This window comes from Bombina bombina, chromosome 3, assembly GCF_027579735.1.
Source record: "Bombina bombina isolate aBomBom1 chromosome 3, aBomBom1.pri, whole genome shotgun sequence".
Classification (NCBI taxonomy): domain Eukaryota; kingdom Metazoa; phylum Chordata; class Amphibia; order Anura; family Bombinatoridae; genus Bombina; species Bombina bombina.
This window is the reverse complement of record NC_069501.1, coordinates 1,188,701,683-1,188,720,964: the sequence shown is the minus strand read 5'-3', so window position 1 is coordinate 1,188,720,964 and position 19,282 is coordinate 1,188,701,683. Positions and strand designations below refer to the sequence as shown.

The window sequence follows — 19,282 nt, the reverse complement described above, 5'->3', positions numbered from 1 at the left end:
GCCAGTACCCAAGATGGCCGCCAATAAGGCAGATGGGGAGGGTTAGAGAGCTGTTTTGGGGGGGATCAGGGGGAGGTTGGGGGCTAAGGGGGGATGCTACACCACAGCATATGTAAATATGCTATAAAAAAATAAAAAATTTAAAAACCTTTTATTTTAGTACTGGCAGACTTTCTGCCAGTACTTAAGATGGCGGGGGGACAATTGTGGGGTGGGGGAGGGAAGGGAGCTGTTTTGGGAGGGATCAGGGGGTCTGATGTGTCAGGTGGGAGGCTGATCTCTACACTAAAGCTAAAATTAACCCTGCAAGCTCCCTACAAACTACCTAATTAACCCCTTCACTGCTAGCCATAATACACGTGTGATGCGCAGCAGAATTTAGCCGGCCTTCTAATTACCAGAAAGCAACGCCAAAGTCATATATGTCTGCTATTTCTGAACAAAGGGGATCCCCGAGAAGCATTTACAACCATTTGTGCCATAATTGCACAAGCTGTTTGTAAATAATTTCAGTAAGAAACCTAAAATTGCGAAAAAATTTTAGTTTTTTTTAAATTTGATCGCATTTGGCGGTGAAATGGTGGCATGAAATATACCAAAATGGGCCTAGATCAATACTTTGGGTTGTCTACTACACTACACTTAAGCTAAAATTAACTCTACAAGCTGCCTACATGCTCCCTAATTAACCCATTTAGCAGCCTTCTAATTACCAAAAAGCAACGCCAAAGCCATATAAGTCTGCTATAATGGCATGTCTGGCACACAGTGTTGGGGCAAGGGTCCATCTGACCACTGATACCTGGTCTGCAAAGCATGGTCAGGGCAGGTATATCACCTACACTGCGCATTGTGAAGCGGGCGTAACCCTTACACTACCTGATCGATACATCATACCTGATGTTTTAAAGCACGTTATTCCAAACAATTTAGGAATGTTAGGTGATTTATGCCCTTTATGGATTAAAAACCAGACTCTGCATCAACTATGTAATTTTCCATGGGAGTTTTGCCATGGATCCCCCCTCCGGCATGCCACAGTCCAGGTGTTAGTCCCCTTGAAACAACTTTTCTATCACTATTGTGGCCAGAAAGAGTCCCTGTGGGTTTTAAAATTCGCCTGCCTATTGAAGTCTATGGCGGTTCCCCGGTTTGCCCGTTCGCGGAAGTTCGAGTGCGACGTTCGCGAAACCAAATTTTTAGGTTCGCGACATCACTATCAGCAATATATTACTGAGGGTAATCTGCAACACTAAAATGGTATCCTGTAATAGCATGTTTTTCAACTCTATATCTTTTTTTTTTTCTTTTTTTTTCCAATGTCTAAAATGTTCCGCACAGGAATAAATAGAGCAATATTCTTGGTGTAGAGCATTAACCTAATAATTGTTATAGTAACAAGTCTATTATATGCTGCAACTTTGTAAAGGTAATAGGTGTTCTCTCTTCTTGTAATAATAAGACAGTTAAAGCGGCGTGGACGGTGGATAAAGTTTCACCTAATAGTTTTTTGTTTTGTTTTTCTTTTTCTTTTCTTTTTTTGTTTTTCTCCTCTTCTTTCGCCCGGATATTGTATTATTACAGGAGACTCATTTAAAAAAAGTAGAAGCAGATAAACTTAAATGTAAATGGGTCGGGCCAGGTCATAGCCTCAGATTGTTCTAAGAGGAAAAGGGGTGTTGCTGTTTTATTTAGCAAAGATTTTGAGTATAATATACAGGAAACTCGAATAGACTTAAATGATAAATGGATAATCCTTTCAATCGAAGTAGCGAAAGCTAAATACACATTATGCAATGTATATGGCCCTAATACTACAGATCACCCTTTTTGGGATAATATCATCGCCAGGCTATGTCTAAAATCTGAACAAAACATAATATTAGCCGGTGATTTTAATTTAGCACCGATCTCCTCATTGGACAGATTTTCACCTAAAACAGAGTCGCTTGGTCCCGCAGAAATCTAAGATTTTCTTTCAAATTTGTAAAGACGTAAAATTACACAATGTATGGCGTATTCAACACCCTGATAGTAAAACCTACACTTGTGAGTCACGTGTGTATAGATCTTTTTCAAGGATAGATTTTTTTTTAGTTTCTGACTCTCTTTTAAGAGATGAGACCGAGACAGATATACAAGATATAGTATTATCAGATCACGCCCCTCTGTCATTGGTGATAGGTGTCCGGGCAGGTCAGTCAACTACAGCGAATAATTTCTATTTCCCAAAGCACATGATAAATAATGCCCCGTTTCAAAATTGGCTTAAAAACAAATGGAGAGAATACAGCATTAATAATAAAAACTATGTGGACAGACTGGAGGTGTTTTGGGAGGCTGCAAAAGCGGTCCTCAGGGACTAGATAAAACCTTATATGATTATGGTTAAAAAGAAGTTTAAGGCACGAGAATTACACTGGCTAATACAGTGACCAAGACATATCAAAAATATATAAACACTCCACTTAGGAAATACTGGGGATAAATACAAGTTAGCTAGACAAGATAGGGATTTGTTTCTCTGCACCAAAATAAACAATGAGGAGATTAGAATGAATGCACGATACGCTGGCCGCTATGGCAAGTCTGCTAAATATCTTGCAAGATTAGATAGGGTCAGAAAGAAGAATAATACAATTGAAAAAGTTATCATGGGAGATCAGTGTTACACACAACCTAGTGACATTCAAAATTTCTTTTTAGATTATTTTAAAAAATAGATATTCTGCCAAAGGCAATAGAGTCTCCATAGTAACACGCTTTTTTGGGAGAAGATTTATTTGTCCTAGGGGTTACATTAGAACAGGTTGAGTCAATTAACGAGGCCCATATCTATGACCGAAGTCTTAAAAGCCATAGAAGAAACCAAACTAGGGGAAGGCCCCAGGACCAGATCAACTACCTGCAGAGTTCTTTTGAATACTCAAATCAGAGATTGTTCCTATGTTAACATGTTTGTTTAATGAATATTACACTGATGGAAGAGCAATGTCACGGTTCTTCTCGGCGTCAATCATCACCCTTATTCTTAAAAAAGATAAGAATCCATCAGACCATCGGGTCATATAGACCCATCTCCTTGTTGAACACAGACTACAAATTGCTTACCTCTATAATTGCTAACCGTTTAAGAAAACCATTACAGGAAATTCATACATCCAGATCAATCAGGATTTATGATAAATTAGATCTTCCACGAAGAATATACGGAAAACTTACAGTGATCTTAGAACACTTTTGGAATAGGTTATCCCAAGATAAAATAGTACCTAAATTTGACCTTGCTATGGTGATGGTTGAAGCCGAGAAGGCCTTTGACTCCATAATCTGGGGAACATCTATTTAATGCTGGACTAATTTTGGTTTCTGTGGCAATGTGATAATGTTATCAAGAATTTATATAATTATCCGGTATCGGGCGATCGTAGGTCGAACAATAGTCCAAACCCTTTCTTTAAACTGGAAAGAGGGACGCGACAGGGATGCCCCACTTTCCCCCTTCTTTTAATAATTGCCATAGAGCCACTAGCAATTTATTTAAGACAAGAATTAGAAGGAATAGAATTTGGGAACCAAAAATGTGTGTTAACACTCTATGCTGATGACTTATTACTATACTTTGAAAACACTAGTCTAAATATACCAATAGCCATGAGGTCATTGAATTTATTTAGTGCAATTTCAGGTTACAAGATTAATACCACAAAATAAAGATAGTTTGAAACATCATAATTTAAAAGAGGTAGAGAGCTTTAGATACCTAGGAATTATACTACATAGAACCCGAACAAGTGGTATAAACTGAATTTTACATCTTTTTGTTCCCAGATATCCTCGAAATTGCAACGTTGGTCTTTTTTTCCGATTTCTCTTTCTGACAAAGTAATGCTGATCAAAACTATTGTTTTTCCCTCAAATAACATATTATGAACAACCTCCCGTTATATATTAAGGACCAAGATGTCAGGATTTTTAATCAGGCATGCGCCAATTATTTTTGGACTAAGACCATACATATGCTTGCGATAGCAAAGCTATCACTATCCAAGGAATTTGGGGTCTAGCATTCACCGATATAAGGGGCTTATAATATCGCCATATTAGCAAGATATGGAGTTGACTGGCTGTTATCTCATATCATTTGACCAACTTAATAATTGAAGAGAATCTTATACAACCCCTCTCCCTCAAAGCAATATTACATTACCCATATTCAGGCCTATCGGATAGTATCAAGAGAACCATTAGCCTATTTAATGTGGTTAAAGCATGGCAACAACTAAGTGGCCGTTTTCAGATTAATTTCCACATCTCTGCCTTTTTACCTATTAGAGGAAATCCTGAGTTCATACCCGGCTGTCAGTACTCGATATTTAAAAATTGGGCAGAAAAAGGTTTAACCAATTTAATACAATTATTTGATGAGAGATCCAATATAAGAACATTTGATGACATAGCTGCTGCATATAATCTATCAAATAAAAGTTTTTATGCTTACTTGCAACTCCGACATTTTATAAACAAAAAATTAGAGTTTGGAAACTGGTTGGGAGAACTTGACATAATTGGGGACTTTATAAACACATACAGACAAGGGAATCGATCAATATCTTTATTGTATAAGATACTTTTGGCCAAGCAAGGTCAATTAAAAATTGCTCTAGATTACTATATTGGTCCAAACATTTTGAAGAGATTAATTATGATAATGATCAAGAAAGGCCTTATGTGGTTTAAATGGCGGCTCCCTTACTTTCTACCGTGGAAAGAATCTCATTTAAAGCTCCTCAATAACGCATATATCTCACCCAAGAGACTAGCTAAATGGAAACCAGGACAAATAGGTCGTTGTCATAAATGTTATAGGCCGGAGCTGATTTGCTCCACTGTTTTTGGCATTGCCCCTAAAAATACGACAATTCTGGCAGAAAGGTTAACTTTGATTAAATAAACACCTATCAAACTCTCTTTCTTTACGCCAAGCAGAATTTTTTGTTATATACAGAGGATCAGAGCCAGGATATAATACGATCATTTTAGTGGTCCGTAACCTGATCTTAGAAATTGGAAGAGTAAGAAAACCCCCTCGTTAGGGTATTTATTGAAGCAGTTAAATTGCAAATTATTTTTGAACAACATAATATAACAAGTGTACAAAATAAACAAGTTCAGAAGGCTTTTTTAATAAATGGATGAGGATCATTCAATCATTTCCTATCTCTACACAATACATATTGACCAAAACATTTCATAAATCTGAATATTTCGAGGGTTTGATATTAAGAGACTTTATTTCCAGTTTCTTGGTATTAAGTTATTAAACCTGGCATTTGAGATAGTGAGTTTAGGCTAGCTTCGGGGGGTAGGGGGGAGAGGAGAGAGGGTGTTTTTTCCCTTTTTTTTTTTTTTTCTTCCACTCTACTCGCTCTCTGCATTTGCACTTGAGCTTATTCATTTAATATGAGTCTTTGTTTTACTTTTTGTCACTATAATATATACAAAATATGACATGGTTATCTGTTTAAGTTCGTAAATAATGTTGTGTAAAAATACTTAAAAAATTCCAGCAGTGCATGTTTATTATTAAGAAGGCCATCTATGGGCAAAATGTAATGTTGTTCAATTTACATAATGATGTAATCATATCTGGGGGTTTTTTTCTTTTCCTGCTCTCTTTCGTTATGTTATGTTACATTGTATCTGGCCCTGCGTGGCGCAATAATTGCAATTTTGATTTTTTTTTTTTTGCATCCACTGTTGGTTATAAATAAAAGCTTTAAAAAAACAATAGCAAACAATCAGCTAATAATTATGTAAACAGATAATGATGCACACCTATTCAAATAACAACTCCCATCAATCTAGGGCTAGGTATAAATGACAAGCTCAGCACTATATCATGCAAAGCATAGTCCCAAATCACCTGATTTTAATATAAACAATCCAAATGATGACTCCTATTATTTCTGAAATGCACATACTGTAAGCCAGGAGTAGTTGTAAACTTAAAAAGAAACTTATACAGTCTGGAAAAAGTGAAAAGTAAACGTCTGTATAGACCTCCTTTAGGCTAAGGACATAACCATAAAACAAAATACCATGTGCAGGAGCTCATTGGAGTGAAGCAGTTGGTGCTGTGCACAGACCAACTAATTGCAAACCAACTAATCGATTATGAGATACGTTGACAAATATTTTCATAATCGATTATCGATTATATTGATTAGTTGTTGCAGTTCTATATTAAATAATAGTCTTAAAAACAGGGGCACTTTAATTCAATAAAGTTTACGATGCTTATTTTTTAAAATTTAGCTTTGTGTTATGGTAAACATAACGTCGATCCTCCACTTCATTAGCAGATCGATGACAAAACCGGCTTCTCCAATCGTTTGCGTTGCCCCCCTTTGGCGTCCAGCTTGTGAGGGCAACGCAACGATTGGAGGAAGACGGTTTTGTCATCGATCTGCTAATGAAGCAGCAGATGTGGGCGGAGGATCTGCGTTATGCTTACCATAACGCAAAGCTAAGTATTTTAAAAATAAGAATCATTGTAAACTTTAATGAATTAAAGTGCCTCTGTTTTTAAGACTTATTTAATTCAGTAAAGTTTACAATCACTTAAGGTGGTTTAGCACTGATTCAACTTAGTTACTATTGCAAAGAATGCTTCTCCGATCATGAGTGTGATGCAAAACTGATAATCCACCTTCTATAAACATGTGACTGCTGAGAATCTTAGAGGGGGAGGGGTGAAGTAAACAAAAGCTTTCACAAATTGCCTAAAAGTATTAACACAAAACCTTCCTGAGAGAAAGTGAATAATGCATAATTGTTAGATGCATTTTCAGCAAATAAATAATGAACATTTTATACATTGTTAAAATGTCAAGTTAAATGGTCCTTTAATTAGCCCACACAATGAAATATTTTCCAAAACGGATAAAGTGAATAAAACAGAAAGAGGTATGAATACTGGAGGCCTGATGATCAAAGTCTCAAAATATTTAGAGGCTTTTTGAGCAATATATTTGCTTAAAGGGCACGCAAGTTAAAATTAAACTTTCATGATTCAGAAAGAGAAAGTCATTTTAAACAGAACTATCCAATTTACTTCCATTAACAAAATGTGAACAGTCTTCTTATATTTATACTTTTGAATTACCAGCTCCTACTGAGCATGTGCAAGAATTCACAGAATATACTTATATGCTTTTGTAATTGGCTGATGGCTGTCACATGATACAGGAGTTGAAATAGACATAACTGAAATTTGTCAGAAAAAATAAAAATTTACTACTCATTTGAAGTTCAGACTAAGTGCTAATGCATTGTCTTATCATGCATTTTCGATTATGCAAACCTACTGTATTTACAGGTCCTTTACTAATCTCGGAGTGAAGAGCTTTAGATCATCTAAGATGTTATAGCTGAAACATGTCGATGTAAGGATGAAAAGTCTGCAACCTAAAAGCAAATATATCAGAGCACTCTGAACTATCTGATTTAGCAAAGAAAACTGTTGGGAACAATTAAGCGGCAATCCGCTCCTTTTATTGGCTACCTACTACACCACGTGACCGAAGTCCACGGAAGCAGCTTCCGAACACAGAGGTGGCTTTTTGAATTCCGGTGAGTTTGTACCAACTTAGAGATCACAGATTATGTTTGCCTAGAACATACAACACTTATAGATTGCATACAGAGGATTATCAATTACTCCCATAGTCGCTAACTCAGGTTATTGAATACAGATTAATAGACGAATCAGGTTGTCCACCACCTGCAAATCTAGGACAATATTATTGAGTATAGTTAAATCATCTCAATGACCATAATTCAAGTGAACCTTTATAAATTGCATTGTTCATCCACTGGGAGACAAAGTTTCTATACAAGCCTTTATATCAATGTGAGATACTGTTTCAAGCGGTATTTCTAAGGAGATACTTTTATTTGTTTTAAATTCTGCTTTATTAACATTTAGAAACCACCGGTGGTTCTATTTAAACAAACAGGTTTATTTCCATATTGAACATAGAAATGTTTTATGAATTGTATCACCTAATAAAATGTATTTTACTTTTATTAAATGCTGATTTGTGAGGTTGACTGTTTTTTTCAGGCGCACCCTTCACTCTTTTTTTTTTTACTGTGTTTTCTATATACTTAGAGGTTGGGATATACCTCTATTTCCAAGGGGGAGCAACACTGAACTTCAGCATAAAGGGTATTTTTGTTGTGGTTAAAACCTTTGATATTCCATTTACACCCCTCAACTAATATATCCAATGTGGATATTTTTAAAAATGAGGGAGCAAGAACTGACAGCACGTGACAGATGAAGTAACATAAGAAAGGAGGTGGAAAAGAACATTTTATAAAAGCAGAGAAAGGGGGAAAAATTAAAGGGTGAAGATAATTGATAGGTGCACTTGTCAGGGTACCTGTAAATAACATTAAACTACAGATGTATTACATAATTTAATATTTCATTTTAGACAATATCTATTATAATATTGATTTAGTTTGCACTGTAAATTACACTAAAGCGGGTGGTCATCGACCCCCTCTTATTCTGAAACACAGAACAAAGAAAAAAAACACATTACAAGCCAGGATGCCTCCTGGGGTGGGGGAGACGAAATTCTGCACTGTTTTCAGATAAGCTAGCAGAATCCCAGGATGTTTGTAAGCTGACAGATATATGTGATAATTAACACAATGGCTCACTGGATTTCCTTTGAAGACTGAATACACATTATGCTGGCTAGCAGAAACCCATGTGTACTTTGAAAGAATAAAGGTCTTGAAGAATTAAAGTTAAAAACAAGCTATCTGTATAGTTTCCAAATATTTTATAGGTGCCTCAGAATGTCCAAATAAATTGTATAAAATGTATAGTTGTGGATCTGAGAAAAAATGCCTACAGTAACATATTAGATAAGAATTTGCTAACTTTAATCAGTATTCTATATAGTCAATATAAAATGTTTAATTAACCTGTTTCAAAATGGATAACATATTCTTGTATTTTTCAGGCATCTAATAAGTGCATTATGTAATCTGTGCAGTAAATTATATGTTTTTATAACACTCAGCAAGAGATATACAGATATGCAATATGGGATAATAATCCAATATAAATATAGCTATATGAAATTACATCTAAATGCTAACTCAAGGTATGTATGTGATATTAAGATGATAACTGAGATATTAATTAGATCCATGCTAAAAGTATTAAAATCATTTTAAATACACATATATTTAAATGTATAGGAATTACTTTGTAATGTGGTACTAGAGATATACTCATGTTTATATGAAAATACTCAGACTAAAAGATATTAAATGGACCATGTATGGAACATATAGTTATTAAAACTAGGAAATTAAAAGTGTATAAAAATAGGCATTTGATAAAAATATATATATAAGAATCTGTATTTACTGTTAGCAGTATGGATGGTGAGACTGCATTTCTGGTTGTCTGCTGCCATCAATAGTTAAAAAATGCTATTGCAACCAAAAGGTATTTGACTGCTCAGGGAGGCATTTCCCAAATAGCCTATGAGATGTTCAGATCAGAGGGAAAATTAGGGACAAGCTTCGTTAAGGGCCTATCAAAAAGGGATATGTTTCAGTAAATGCGTATCCAAACATTCACCAATGATTACAAAATAGAGGCTAGGTCATGACTGGATAAACTAATGCAAGAGAAAGGAAAGGGGTCTTTGCTGCTGAATTTTGACTGAACTGGATAACCTTGCTGCCTTTGAACACAGTTTTTACAAAGCAAAACTGGGCCTAACTTTTCTATCCATATTGCAATACCTCTCTTATTTATGAGGTGAACTGGGGTTTATCTGAAAAAGCTGAAACACTCATCTGGTTTATTTGGTGATATATACGGTTGCTTCAATTTTTTATATTTAATAGTTTTTAACAAATATATTCTAAAGCTATAGTTAGATTGCAGCTGGTAATTTAAAGAGCATATTTGGTATTTTACTTTTATATCCATAGTCCTGTATAGTTTCGAACTAGTCACATTAATGCTAAATAATTTTATTTGCTAGAAACTAATTTGTATTTTATATTTATAAATCAGTTTAATTGTGAAATTTCATATAAATTGGTTATTGTAGTTAAATTTCTCTGGTGTATTACGTTATTTGTAGCTATTGTGATATATTTAAAATTTGCTTATTGTGGCTAAACAAGAGTTATTTCAGCTCAGATTAATTGGCATATAAATTGGCCGTTAAAGTGTCTTGTTATATTGTTTAACTAAGCACTGTTAAGTTAGCGGTCCATATTCTAGTATTTTATTGGGGTATTTAAATGTGATTCATTGTGAGTAAGGTTAATTTTAAAGATATACTGTTTATGAGCTGCTGTATAGGAATATTGTAACGTAATAAGCATGCATAATTGATTCATAATCTAGTTTCTACATAAATATAATTCAATGTGTATATAAAGCTAACTAATCTATGAACTAAGGAATAAATATTAATTTAAATTGTTTCGTATATACATTTTAATTGGAGGTTATTTTACACATAATAATAAATAAGTTGAATTCAGGTATTCCATCTAAGGCCAGTTTTGTGAGTGGCCCAGCAGGGAAGCAGTTAAAAAGGAGAACCCCACCTTGCAGTCTTTATTGTGTATTATTTGCCAATTGCTCTAATTAACTATTTCACTGCTGGGGCCGCTCACAAACTGGTCTTAGAGGGAACACTGGTTGTATTGTAACTTGGTATATACCGACACACTAAAGGGTGTAGAATTGGCAAGCACAAAGTATTGAGAACATTGACAGAAGGGGAATAAAAAGCTAAAATACCACCACTAGATCTTAGACAATGAATACTAGACTAGAAAGGAGGGATGTATGTAGCTTAATATTAAACTACAGTAAATGGAAAAAGGGCTCTATGTGATAAAAAGTATCTCGTCCAACAGGGGAGATTGACAGCCCCTGCCCACACCTGATTGAGTGTGCACCGGCAGGGGGTAGGACTGCACACGAGCGCTATTTTGAGGCGAGCTAGGGCGGACAGGGGTGAATATGTACGCCTCTGCCCGCCCTTGCTTGATAAATCTAGCCCAAAGGGGTTAAACACACAGTAGAAGTGCAGCTTAGGACTCGCAAAACATTGTTGAGCCTGATCGGAACCTGTCGCCGATTCAAGCAGCAGCACTTGTCACGTGTCTCAGATGTGCAACTAGCGCTACTAATTGGATCAGCGGGAGTTTCAGCTTCAGACTAGCAGTGCTCCTCAGGATCTGAGTGGCACATCTACTGTGTGTTTAAGCCCTTTGTGGGGATTAAAAAAACAGTAATGCAGGGTTGATAGTCATAAAATTGGTAATTTTTTACTATTACAGTCACTCAGGGTAACTACAGCTGCTATTTGGTTCACTGGCTATTTCTACACAGGACCAGCAAATCTCTGAGGCTCCCTAGCTGTATCCTTTGCAGTGGTAAAGTGAAGGTAAACGTTGATGAATGAAAGCCTGGGTTTTTAAAAATACTATTAAAAACAGGGGCACTTTCATTCATCAAAGTTTACAAAGCAGCCGTTTTGTTTTTAAAAAAAAATTACCTTTCTTCTTTTCACAGCCAGAGCAGATTCCCCCACCCGAAGATCCTCTCTTCACACGTCAGCAATGACTAATCCGGCTTCCTCCAATCAAGGCTTTCCCCCCAGGGGAGTCATTGCCTGAGGCCATGCCGTGATTGGAGGAAACCAGATTAGTCATTGCTGACGTGTGAAGAGAGGATCTCCGGGTGGGGGAAGCTGCTCTGGCTTGTGAAAAGAAGAAAGGTAAGTTTTTAAACAAAACGGCTGCTTTCTAAACTTTGATGAACGAAAGTGTCCCTCTTTTTAATAGTATATTTAAAAAAAACGGGCTTTCATTCTTTAAAGTTTACCTTCACGTTAAAAACACAGACTTGTAAAGTCGCTACTGCTAAAATTTATAAATTAGAGCATGTATTTTTGTACTATAAATGGTCCTTTAAATATGTATATATGCTAAGCATACATAAAGTGATTCAATGTGTCATTAAAGGGACATTATATAGCTACTTATACTGCAACTATAAAGCTTCAGAATAACCTCCTAAGCAACTATCAGTGATGTGCAGTCACTAGAGGCAGGTGAGGCAGTGCTTCACCTCTCATATGGGCAAAAATAAATATATTTTTTTATTGGCTTTGAAAAAAAATAAAAAAATTGCTATTTTTTTTTCCCCAGCATTTTTTTTTTCACAGCTACATGTTGTGCAATGGAGAGGCACAAGCAGGTCTGCCACCATTACACAACATGCTGCGCCATCTACTGGATGAAAGTGGTTAAGATCATTGCATGGCCCATTATCTGCTTATTTGAGGCAGTCCCATTTGGGCTGACCCAATCCAGTGAGAGGCATTAGTAAGTGGAATTTAGGGTTGGGGCTGGATGTTAAATCATATAAAACAAAACAAATACGGAAAAAAAACAACTTTCATTTAGTTTGTTGCTGTCCTGTGAAGCTGACAGCTTTGCTAAAGTGAAAAAGAGAGTTATGTTCTTCCCCTCGTGCAGTGGAATGTTCCACTGTCACTTCCTGAATCCTTACAGAGCAGGAAAGGGAGAGAGGCAGAGAGAGCAGTGTTTCAGCTACATTTTATTGTAGTAAGTGCTGCAGCCGTAGATTTTACTGAAATGGATTCTGTTAGTGAAAATGATAAATTAATGAATGTGGGTTTAGTGTTTTTGTTGAATTGTGTTCAGATACAGCTCATTAACAGGGGGGACAGTAAGTGAGCATAACCCAATACTTACAGGAAGTCAAAGGGTCAATTCAAATTTAAATCCATAATTTAAAACCCAGAGTTTGAAGTTAAGTGTGCAGTGTCCACATTATTTAAACTAAAGTTTTTGACATTGAATATTGCTAAGCCTCCCTTTTTCATGGTTATTTGATTTAATTAGGTACAAACACCATATATGTTATGTCTGTTCAGTCAGAGGATGCAGTATCTATTTTATTTTTCTCTGTGTCTCCATTTATTTAAAGACTGCTGATAACTTGTAATTCACAAATCAATTGAAAGCTGTTGCATTGTGTTTTTAATATGTGCTGCTTTTATACAAGTTTATATTAATAAAAAGGAGATAATGAGTCATTTAAAAAATATATGTAATTATTGCAGTTAAATGTTTTTAGAAATAATGCCACTGTAAAGTAACTGGTTAAACACATAGTCAAAGGGAGACATTTAAAATTAAACTTTCATGATTGAGGTAGAGCATGCTATTTTAATAGACTTTTCTAGTTATTTATATTTTGAGAATTAGCATCAACTGTTACTGGCCCCATGTCAGCAAATCAAATTAGTTTTTGAAAGGAACATGAAAGTCATAATTACATTTCCATCATTCAGATAGAAATTGCTAAAAAAAAAAACAAACAAAAAAAACTTTTTATTTTACTTTTATTATTATGTACTTCATTCTTTGGTATCCTTTGGTGTCCTTTGTTGAAGAGCATACCTAAGTGGGATGTGCAACGTGCATATGAACACCATATTGCAGCAGCTGTGTTGGCAGTATTGATAACTTTGTGTAAAACTTGTATGGTAAATTATTTCTATTCTGTGTATGTGAGCAGAGTGTGTGTGGGTTTCAGTGAGCAGAGTATGTGTGCTTTATTCTCCAGGTAATCAATACATTTCCGATGAGCTGGTGCTTTAGTGCAGTGTTTTCTCAACAATGGTCCTCAAGTACCCCCAACAGGCCAGGTTTTCATTATAGCCAAATCAGTGCACAGGTGAAGTAATCAGCTGATCAGTAACTCAGTGGTTACTAACTTGCTCTCACCCATCACCTGATTATGTCACCTGTGCACTGGTTCAGCTATCATTTAAACCTGCCCTGTTGGGGGTACTTGAGGCCCTCTGTACATGTGTTTCTCCGGCATATCATATCTAGTGCCTCACCAGCCTCTGACCTCACTGCACATCACTGGCAACTATATGCCTTGCATTTAAATGACTGCTTTTTTATACCCTGAAATTAGCACAGGGAGCGTGCAAAAGGTGATGAAGGCACACTCTTGAAAACCAGAGTAACTTGTTTGCACCGTGCAATTATGTGCTTGTCAATCAAACAAATGAATGAAGTGTACAAACCTATAAACTGCTGTGTATATTTCGAAGATAGATCTTGAAGTTAAAGGGACAATGAAGTAAAAATTAAACAAATGGATTGGATAGAGCACAAGATTTTAAAACATTCCAATTTGCTTCTATTTAAATTCTGCTTAATTCTCTTGGTATCCTTTGTTACAGAGTAATCATAGGTAATCTCAGTAGCATGCATGTTTCTTTAGCCATCTAGCAGCAGTGTTTGCAACAATGTGTATAGAAATGTTTTACAGCGGCAAACACTACTGCCAAAGACTGCTAAAGGCTAAGCACGCTCCTAAGCTTCTATCAGCCTACCTAGCATCACTCTTCAAAAAAAGAAAACCAAGAAGAACAAAGCGAATTTCATAACTAGTAAATTGGAAAGTTGTTTCAAATTGCATGCTTTCTCTGAATCAAGAAAGTTTAATTTAGACTTTACTGTCCGTTTAAGATTTCCACATCCCTTCAATTTCATAATTTGCAGCTGTCTTTTTGGTTTCTAACAGAGATGCTTTTTCTATGTGATTTTTGTCTCAGCAAATGTCATACTAAAAACTATATGCACTATTTTAACCCTTTCACTGATGGATTAAAAACAAAAAAAAGGTACACATATATTTTTCAATGGCAAAGATTAAATATATGGCATTTGATTACTTAAAAGTGATGGTAAACTCTCTCCTTTATAAAAACAGAACCAGAATATTAGTGATATTTTAGATGGAGTTTAATTCATCAGTTGTAATGAAGATGCGCTATAACTTAAGTTTTAATATAGATATGAAATTCAAATTCCCGACGCTCCGCCGCCCACATTAAAAGTCAATTTTTCTGTCAGCTTAAGATTTTAATTGTTCTCCAATCAGCCCTCTCCCCATATGGCACTTTTGCTGTAGCTAGAGCGCTGATTGGAGAACAGTTCAAAGTTAACCTTTAGCTCATAGAAAAATTAACTTTTAAAGTGGGCGGCGGAGCGCGGGGAAATTAAATTTCATATATATATTAAAAATTAAGTTATAGTGCAACTTCATAACAAATGATTAATGAAAACGCGCTTGCAATTTCTGACCGAGGATTGGATTCTGATTGGCTGATCATTTGAAGAAAAAGGTAGCTAAGTAACAGTGGGGGGAAGTTAGTCTCCCATATTTACATCATATTATAGAAGTTATCGACGATGATTACTAGGAGAAGGAAGCAGGTAAGACAAAAGGGTACGGTGCAGGCGGATCTTCGTTTTTTATTTTTAAATATCGGATTCTGTTATCTCCAGTGTTGACTGTCCCTTTAAGGTTTACCATCACCTAAAGTACACTCCATTTTTTTTTTTTTTAACAACACTCAACGCACCCTTCAGTGCACTCAGAGCATTTGCACTTTATTTATCTGAATACTAGGTGCTTGATAATCTAAAGATCTCTGGTCTAATGAGATTACCTAAGAAGTCTTCTCAGAACTGTGAGGTCCCTCAAATAATTGTAAAGACAAAATTAACTATGCATGACAATGCATATGGAAAGCCACCTACATTGCAATATAATACTTTTTTTTAAAAAGTACATCATATTACCCCCGCAGTACTTACTGAGTACCACCAGTAACAGTGTAGCACATACTCTGTCAGCTCACTCAGTATCTCCCGTAGCATCTCCCAGATCACTCAGTAGTTCTTGTCACAAGTCAGTACATATCAAGAGCTCCTAACACAGCTCAAAGCGCACTCACACCTATCACTGCTCCTTCCATTCTGTCACTTGTAAGTGCACCTCAGTGTCACATGTCAGCATCCAAATTGTACTAAGCACAGGAAAAAAACTCACAACAAATTAACACTATTTGGTGCATGTAAATTGCCTCATGTCACTAGCCCCAGTGTCTCTTGCCAACTCAGTACCTCCTGACATAGCTGAGTACACAGCACCTCCTGGCACAGCTCAGTACGTGCTCAGCACCTTCTGGTACAGATCAGTATACGCTCAGCAGCTCTTGACACCGCTCAGTATACACTCAGCAGCTCCTGACACTACAGCTCAGTATACACTCAGCAGCTCCTGACACTACAGCTCAGTATACACTCAGCAGCTCCTGACACTACAGCTCAGTATACACTCAGCAGCTCCTGACACTACAGCTCAGTATACACTCAGCAGCTCCTGACACTACAGCTCAGTATACACTCAGCAGCTCCTGACACTACAGCTCAGTATACACTCAGCAGCTCCTGACACTACAGCTCAGTATACACTCAGCAGCTCCTGACCCTACAGCTCAGTATACACTCAGCAGCTCCTGACACTACAGCTCAGTATACACTCAGCAGCTCCTGACACTACAGCTCAGTATACACTCAGCAGCTCCTGACACTACAGCTCAGTATACACTCAGCAGCTCCTGACACTACAGCTCAGTATACACTCAGCAGCTCCTGACACTACAGCTCAGTATACACTCAGCAGCTCCTGACACTACAGCTCAGTATACACTCAGCAGCTCCTGACACTACAGCTCAGTATACACTCAGCAGCTCCTGACACTACAGCTCAGTATACACTCAGCAGCTCCTGACACTACAGCTCAGTATACACTCAGCAGCTCCTGACACTACAGCTCAGTATACACTCAGCAGCTCCTGACACTACAGCTCAGTATACACTCAGCAGCTCCTGACACTACAGCTCAGTATACACTCAGCAGCTCCTGACACTACAGCTCAGTATACACTCAGCAGCTCCTGACACTACAGCTCAGTATACACTCAGCAGCTCCTGACACTACAGCTCAGTATACACTCAGCAGCTCCTGACACTACAGCTCAGTATACACTCAGCAGCTCCTGACACTACAGCTCAGTATACACTCAGCACCTCCTGATACTACAGCTCAGTATACACTCAGCACCTCCTGATACTACAGCTCAGTATACACTCAGCAGCTCCTGACACTACAGCTCAGTATACACTCAGCAGCTCCTGACACTACAGCTCAGTATACACTCAGCAGCTCCTGACACTACAGCTCAGTATACACTCAGCAGCTCCAGACACTACAGCTCAGTATACACTCAGCAGCTCCTGACACTACAGCTCAGTGTGCACTCAGCACCTCCTGATACTACAGCTCAGTGTGCACTCAGCACCTCCTGATACTACAGCTAAGTATACACTCAGCAGCTCCTGACACTACAGCTCAGTATACACTCAGCAGCTCCTGATACTACAGCTCAGTGTGCACTCAGCAGCTCCTGACACTACAGCTCAGTATACACTCAGCACCTTCTGGTACAGATCAGTATACGCTCAGCAGCTCCTGATACTACAGCTCAGTATACACTCAGCACCTCCTGATACTACAGCTCAGTATACACTCAGCAGCTCCTGACACTACAGCTCAGTATACACTCAGCAGCTCCTGATACTACAGCTCAGTATACACTCAGCACCTCCTGAAACTACAGCTCAGTATACACTCAGCACCTCCTGATACTACAGCTCAGTGTGCACTCAGCACCTCCTGATACTACAGCTCAGTGTGCACTCAGCACCTCCTGATACTACAGCTCAGTGTGCACTCAGCACCTCCTGATACTACAGCTCAGTGTGCACTCAGCACCTCCTGATACTACAGCTCAGTTTGCACTCAGCACCTCCTGATACTACAGCTCAGTGTGCACTCAGCACCTCCTGATACTACAGCTCAGTATACACTCAGCACCTCCTGATACTACAGCTCAGTATACACTCAGCACCTCCTGACACTACAGCTCAGTATACACTCAGCAGCTCCTGACACTACAGCTCAGTATACACTCAGCAGCTCCTGACACTACAGCTCAGTATACACTCAGCAGCTCCTGACACTACAGCTCAGTATACACTCAGCAGCTCCTGACACTACAGCTCAGTATACACTCAGCAGCTCCTGACACTACAGCTCAGTATACACTCAGCACCTCCTGATACTACAGCTCAGTGTGCACTCAGCACCTCCTGATACTACAGCTCAGTGTGCACTCAGCACCTCCTGATACTACAGCTTAGTGTGCACTCAGCACCTCCGAATACTACAGCTCAGTGTGCACTCAGCACCTCCTGATACTACAGCTCAGTGTGCACTCAGCACCTCCTGATACTACAGCTCAGTGTGCACTCAGCACCTCCTGACACCGCTCAGTATACACTCAGCACCTCCTGATACCGCTCAGTATACACTCAGCACCTCCTGATACTACAACTCTTTGTGCACTCAGCACCTCCTGATACTACAGCTCAGTGTGCACTTAGCATCTTCTGACACAGTTCAGTGTGCACTCAACACCTCAGGATACTACAGCTCAGTGTGCACTCAGCACCTCCTGATACAGCTCAGTGTGCACTCAGCACCTCCTGAGTCCTGATACAGCTCAGTAAACACTCGGCATCTATTAACAACGCTCAGTCAGTGTGCACTCAGCACCTCCTGACACAACTCAGTAAACAATCGGCACCTATTATTTAACACCGCTCAGTCAGTGTGCACTCAGCACCTCCTGACACACCGCACTGCGATGCTGAGTAGTCGGTCACAGCTCAGAGCACGCTCACGACCTCCTGTCATCATTTGATACACACTCAGTGTCAGCTGTCACCAGTTATTCGGACACTGTGGTCACATCGATTAACTGCACTTAATAAACACCACCACCAATAGGCAGCCCTACCTATATCCTCTCCTTCCTCAAGCTCTAACGCTCTGCGATCCGTCATCATCTCTATGGTCTCCGCGTCCGCTCCACCAGGAAACGCCGCCACATCGTTCAATACACACTCAAATCTGGCACGTACCAAATGCGCATGCGCAGCTACAATTTGCTGGTTCTGGTGCCAAGCTGCTCCTTGCCTGCTAGTCAGTGCTTGCTCCGTACTCAATTGACGCTACGCGTGAACGGTGTTAGTGCGTTCGGCCGGTGTACACGTCACCTGTGTACACAGACTTTATTATAGTTGTCATTGGTTTTAATGTGCCAGCTTGTTATGCAGAGTTGTTTGTTTAAGGCTTTGGTGCATTATTGCTAAAAGATTTACACCCAAATGTGAATTTTATAATGTTGCTGT

General features: G+C 38.2%; 1 protein-coding gene across 1 annotated transcript in view; it reads right to left on the bottom strand.

The window, feature by feature from the left end:
- Nucleotides 1-19,000, bottom strand: part of SLC36A4 (solute carrier family 36 member 4) — an 879,508-nt gene extending 860,508 nt beyond the window's left edge. The window contains 1 exon segment of the mRNA XM_053708622.1: nucleotides 18,889-19,000. Coding sequence (XP_053564597.1) covers nucleotides 18,889-18,937 — 49 coding nt within the window. The 5' untranslated portion in view covers nucleotides 18,938-19,000.
- Between the last annotated feature and the right edge of the window lie 282 nt (nucleotides 19,001-19,282).